At 57.1% G+C, this 5,189-nt stretch overlaps 2 protein-coding genes across 2 annotated transcripts in view; both read right to left on the minus strand.

Moving 5' to 3' along the window:
* Positions 1 to 870, minus strand: part of VSIG10L2 (V-set and immunoglobulin domain containing 10 like 2) — a 6,517-nt gene extending 5,647 nt beyond the window's left edge. Inside the window, exon 1 of the mRNA XM_029962049.1 lies at positions 757 to 870. Coding sequence (XP_029817909.1) covers positions 757 to 870 — 114 coding nt within the window. The remainder of the gene's footprint in view (positions 1 to 756) is intronic.
* On the minus strand, positions 772 to 5,094 carry DDX25 (DEAD-box helicase 25). Its single transcript, XM_029962090.1, has 7 exons — positions 4,998 to 5,094; positions 4,236 to 4,350; positions 3,732 to 3,909; positions 2,924 to 3,161; positions 2,558 to 2,720; positions 2,258 to 2,446; positions 772 to 1,083 (listed from the first exon to the last, which is right to left on the minus strand). The coding sequence occupies exons 1-7, from the start codon at positions 5,034 to 5,036 to the stop codon at positions 1,019 to 1,021; spliced, it is 987 nt and encodes a 328-aa protein (XP_029817950.1). The 5' UTR covers positions 5,037 to 5,094; the 3' UTR covers positions 772 to 1,018.
* Between the last annotated feature and the right edge of the window lie 95 nt (positions 5,095 to 5,189).

Here is a 5,189-nt window from a genome sequence, read left to right on the forward strand (position 1 = left end):
GCGATCGAAGGCAGGGGGTTTGGAGCCAGGGAAGCCGGGCCAGGAGTGGGGTTTGATATTTCATCTCCCGCTCCCTGCCGAGCCCCGGCCCATCAAACATTCATGGGGGCGGCCGTGCCGTAACGCAATGCCGGGGGGCCTGAGAGCCCCGCAGGGGGGATTTCTGGGTGCACGTGGGGGAGGGATCTGGCAACACCCAGGAAAGTCTGGAAAATGACCCACCATCTCTCATCCCCTCCCCGATTCTTTAACTAGAATTAATTGTTCATTACCACAATTACACTGTTAACACTGAACGTGAGATTTCCCACAAAGAGGTTTCAGGCCTTGAAATGCCCCAAAGGGGTTAAAGCTGGTGGTGAGGGGCTGCAGAGCCAGGGCCAGGCCCCCCTCCCGCTGCCACGTGCCTCCAGCGGTGCTCTGGTCTGTTTTGTGCTCCTGCAGGTCGGGCTTGGGAAGAAATTTGGATGAGGGGAGTGGAGGGCAGTGGCCGATCTGGGAAACGCCACCATTGTCAACACAACCCTCCTTCCAGAGGTGATAAATTTCAGGGGATTTTGCTAAGGAAGGAGCCACCCTGAGGATTACAAACCATTTATTTATTAAAGATTAACAAAGGCACAAACACAGCCCTGGGGCTGGGAACAGGCTGCTCCCAGGGTCCAACCTCTTTCCCTACACTGCTGGGACCCCAAATGCTTGGATTTTGGGACCCCAGGGTCCAACAACTCTCTCCGCACTGCTGGGACCCCGAACACTTGGATTTCGGACCTCCAGGGGTCCAATCTCGCTCCCTGCACCACCAGGACCCCAAACACTTGGATATCGGCCCCGGGATTCGGGATGGCAGCGGTGGATTCCTGCTGCCATCTAGCGGGATGAGGTCTGCCCCAGCATCTCCTCAGGCAACAACGAACTCAACAGCTTCAGAACACAACAGAACCGGGAAGTTTTCCCCTGTAACTTTTCCTCCTGTCATGAACCAGAACTCGGATTTGTGGGAGTGAATCCCCACTCCTCACTCAGCTGCAAGCCTCTCGAGCTCATCCATGTCGTATGGGTCCAGCTGCTTGATCGTGGTCTCTGTAGGAAGGAAAGAGCTGTTGTCAGGAGGTGAGAGCAGAGCTTGTGCCCCCTCAGCTGGTGCCCTGTGCCACCTGGGAAGCTCCTGGAGTGCTCGCTGCAGCATCTCCCTCCACTGGAAAATCAGCCAGGAGGAAGTGGGGAGGGAACTGGATCAGTGGGGAAATCAGCTGGGAGGAGGCCCGAGGGGAACAGAGTCAGGGCAGCAGCCGAGGCACGGCAGCAAGAGCGAGAGGTGGCCCTGCAGCAGCAGCACACCAGGCTCAGCCTGTGGATGTGCTCCCGCTCCCTGCTCCCACCTCCGGAGCCACACGGGACAGGGAAGGTTCGTGTCCTCGAATCCCAACATCATGACGTGAAAAAGCACAAGTCAGATCGCCAGGAGTCCATCCCATTTGATTTTCATCCTCACACTGCGCTCCTTTGGCTCGTTCTGGCCATGGCTGTGGTCAGGCTCATCCACATCCCAGTTATTCCAGCTGCTCATTGCTTCTACTGCTTGGGAACAACCTTCGTCGGACTATTTGGCTCGTGTATTCCCTGCCTGGTGTCCACCACAGGCTCGCTTGGTGTTTAAAGGACAAGTGGAAATTTAAAGGAACCAAGAGGGTTGAGCAGCTCCAAGGACGGAGCTGAGGAAGGAACAGCACTTTCTGCCCTCCAAAAGGTTTCCATAACTCTTTTTTTCCCCTAAAAATCACAGGGACATCAGGCACCGGGATTCAAAAAGCAATTGGTACAGTCACAGCATCTGGCAAATCCCATGAAAATCCTCTTGATGTTGACAAGTGACAATCTATTTCCACTCAGGAAAGATTTCCACAGCTGCCAGCTCCTGTCCCAGAGCCAGGGCTGAGCTGAGCTGCAGCACCAGGTCCCCTGGGACAAGGATTTGCAGGGAAAGGCAGAAAAAATGCCTGAAGGAGGGGAAAAATAGGAGGTTCTAAGGCATCCTGGGTGTTAGCAACATCCCCTGTGAGTTGCACACAATCTGTGGGGCTGTTTCTCGGAAAATTTGGCTGCTGGGGGGCAAAAAATCACCCTAAAAGCTGCATCTATCACCTGTTCCCAGTGGGATGAGCCCTGGGCAGAGGAGCAGCCCCGCAAGGTTCGAGGGGGAGGATGACAGTCCCAGCCCAGCCTCCCAGAGCGGTGGATCCACATGGATACTCACGGAAATGCTCCTCTATCTTGTGCACGAGCTCCACAGTCTCGTTCTCCACCATGCTGAAGGCGATGCCGCGGTGCCCGAAGCGTCCCGCCCTCCCAATCCGGTGCAGGTAGGTCTCAAAATCCGGCTCTCCATCCAAATCCCTGGGGAGGCCGAAGTTCACCACGGTGGTGACCTGTTGCACATCGATCCCTGGAAGAAAGGGAAAGGGGCTGTGGAAAGGGATCGCCTCGTCCCACGGCATCCACGCGGAAGAACCGCAGGCCTGGTGTGTTTCGAGGGATGCTGGGTTTCCCAGGATACCTCTGGCACAGACATTGGTGGCGATGAGGACCTTCTCCTTGCCCTCACGGAAGCGCTGGATGACGCTGGCCCGCTGGACCACCGTCAGCTCTGCCGTCAGCGTGGCCACTTGGTGCCCGTCCCGGCTCATCTTCTCCGACAGCCAGTCCGCGAGCCTCCGGGTCTGGGCATGCGGGGAGAGGCTGAGTCACAGAACTGCCCCCCCTCCCAAATCCCCTGCTCCTTTTGAGGGAGCTCCCAGTGAATTTCAACACCCCCCTGGGGTCTTGTTTTGGGGATCTTGTCCCCCCATCTCCACACCATAGAAGGACCCATTCCTGCCATCCCCAAGGGCCAGCGTGGGGCTCTCCTGGGCAGGGGCATTACCTGGCAGAAGATCATGACCTGGCCGATGGTGAAGCTGCCGTAGAGGTTGCAGAGGGCCTTGTACTGCTCTTCTGAGTTCTGGCACACCATGAAGTACTGCCTGATGTTGCTCAGTGTGAGCTCCTCCTCGCGCAGCTTGATCACGATGGGGTCGGGGATGATCCGCTCAGCAAAGGCCCGCACGGGTTCCTTGAAGGTGGCCGAGAACAGCAGCACTTGGCAGTTCTTGGGAAGAGCCCTGTGACAGGAGAGAGGCCTCTTCAGTCCCAGTGAGTGGCTTCTGTCCAGGAGGACATAAACTCTAAGCTGATTTTGTGTGGCCTGTGATGGAAAGGGAAGCCAAGGGGGCTTACAAAGAAGATGGACAGAGACTTTTTACAAGAGTGACAGGACAAGGGAGAATGGCTTCACACTGAAAGTGAAGAAGTTTAGATTGGATATGAGGAGGAAGTTCTTTGCTGTGAGGGTGGTGAGGCATTGGAACAGGTTGCCCAGAGAAGCTATGGCTGCCCCATTCCTGGAAGTGTCCAAGGCCAGCTTGGATGGGACTTGAAGCAAGCTGGTCTAGTGGAAGACACTGTGCCCCTGGCAGCGGGATTGGAATGAGATGGGCTTTAAGGTTCCTTCCAACCCAGGCCATTCCACGATTCTCCAAGCTGCAACAGCTCAAAGGAAAGGTAAGGAAGGTAAAAGTCTTGCCATGTGTCCAGCAGATGTGGTTTTAGGGGAAGCTGGACCCCTCTACAAGCCCCCTCAGCACCATGTCTGAAAGCAGGGAAGGGGGATGCCAGCCATCAGGGACACTCACCTGTGGATGCGGATGCTCTGGCAGGAGAGGCCCTGCGTGTCGATCATGATGTCGGCCTCATCCAGCACGAACAAGGAGATCTTCGTCAGGTCCAGGATGCGGTGCTTGAAGCACCAGTCCAGCGTGGTGCCCGGCGTCCCGATGATGATCTGCTCCTCCAGGACCGTGCCCTTCGGAACTGCGAGAGGGAAAAACGCACCTGGCTGCCTCCAGGCACGGAGCTCTCTGCTGCTCCCCTCGGCTCAGTCAGACTCTGGCTGCTCAGTGATGCCTTCCAGGGGTCATCACGACACTTCCCTGCAGCCTTTGGGGTGGGAACCAGCCCTATGTGGGAAGGGGGAGTCTGGAAGCAGCCAGAGATGGTGGAAAAGCCTCCTCAGCAGGCTTTATTGGCCTTCATGGAGATCTGGCTGGTCCCTGGTAGCTCCAGGCTCTAAGAGGGGATCCCCGTGCTCCCTTCCCACTCCTGGGGCAGTCCCAGTAGCTGTGCTGGGCTGGACTCACTTCGGTTTCCCCGGACAGCGTAGTTCACCTTGATGTCAGTGCAAAACTTCCCAATGGCCCGGACCACCTGTCCGATCTGCAGGGCCAGCTCGTAGGTGGGAGCCAGGCAGAGGCACTGGTGGGAGAGGAGAGAAGAGGAGGGAGCTGTCAGGCCCGGGATGGGACACACTGGGCTGGCAACGAGGGCAGGGACAGCAAGAGGAGCACAGCAGCATTGCACAGCACTGAGGCACAGGTGATTGGGCAGCTGGCATGGCTGGAGGTCTGGGAGCTGGGCTGTGTTCCCAGCTCCAGCCATGGGGGCAGAAAGAAGCCACTGTTGCTGTTTCTGAGGAGGAAATTCCCCTCTGGAAGCACAGTGCAGCTCATTCCTGCGCCCTGGTTCAGTCATCACATGCATGTGAGAGAAGATGTTACACGGCAGGAACCAGCAGGCAAAGCTGATTCTGCACCCAGAGAGGGGACTTGGGGGCATTTGAGCCACCAGAAAACCAGCAGTGTCTGCAGCTGCTCCTCAAAATTTAAATTCCAGGGCAAATGAAGCCTGGATTGATCCGCCCTGGCAAGTCAAAGTGCCTCCCTGGGGCAGGCACTGTGCTTTCAGTCCTACCTGCCACTGTGACAGCCCCTGGGGGTTTGTCATCCCCCTCCAGTGGGTGAAGTCACACAGGGACGGGGACAAAGCCCGGAGCTCTGGCCTTGGCAGTGTTCCAGGCACTTGGGCCAACCCCTCCTGCATCAGCTCTCCCTGTCCTGCGTTACCTGCGGGTATTTCTCGTTGGCATTGGCTCTGCTCAGCATGGCCAAGACAAAAGCTGCTGTTTTCCCTGTCCCTGACTGGCTCTGGGCAATCAGATTTTGGGGCCTGCAAGGCAAAAGCAGCTTAGTGGAGCACAGGGGTCAGAGCACTGGGATGCCACTCGGAGCCGGGGTTCTCATTCCTACTCACGGGTA

This window comes from Manacus vitellinus, unplaced genomic scaffold, assembly GCF_001715985.3.
Source record: "Manacus vitellinus isolate BGI_N305 unplaced genomic scaffold, ASM171598v3 scaffold_41_pilon, whole genome shotgun sequence".
NCBI classification, from domain to species: Eukaryota; Metazoa; Chordata; class Aves; order Passeriformes; family Pipridae; genus Manacus; species Manacus vitellinus.

Bases quoted from the DNA above. Each gene is read 5' to 3' on its own strand.
- DDX25 (XM_029962090.1), bottom strand. From the start codon at position 5,036: ATGCTGAGCAGAGCCAATGCCAACGAGAAATACCCGCAG. The intron at 4,351-4,997 runs GTAACGCAGGAC...CTCTCCCACCAG, and splicing joins CCAACGAGAAATACCCGCAG to TGCCTCTGCCTGGCTCCCAC. The intron at 2,447-2,557 runs GTATCCTGGGAA...CCTTTCTTCCAG, and splicing joins CACCAATGTCTGTGCCAGAG to GGATCGATGTGCAACAGGTC.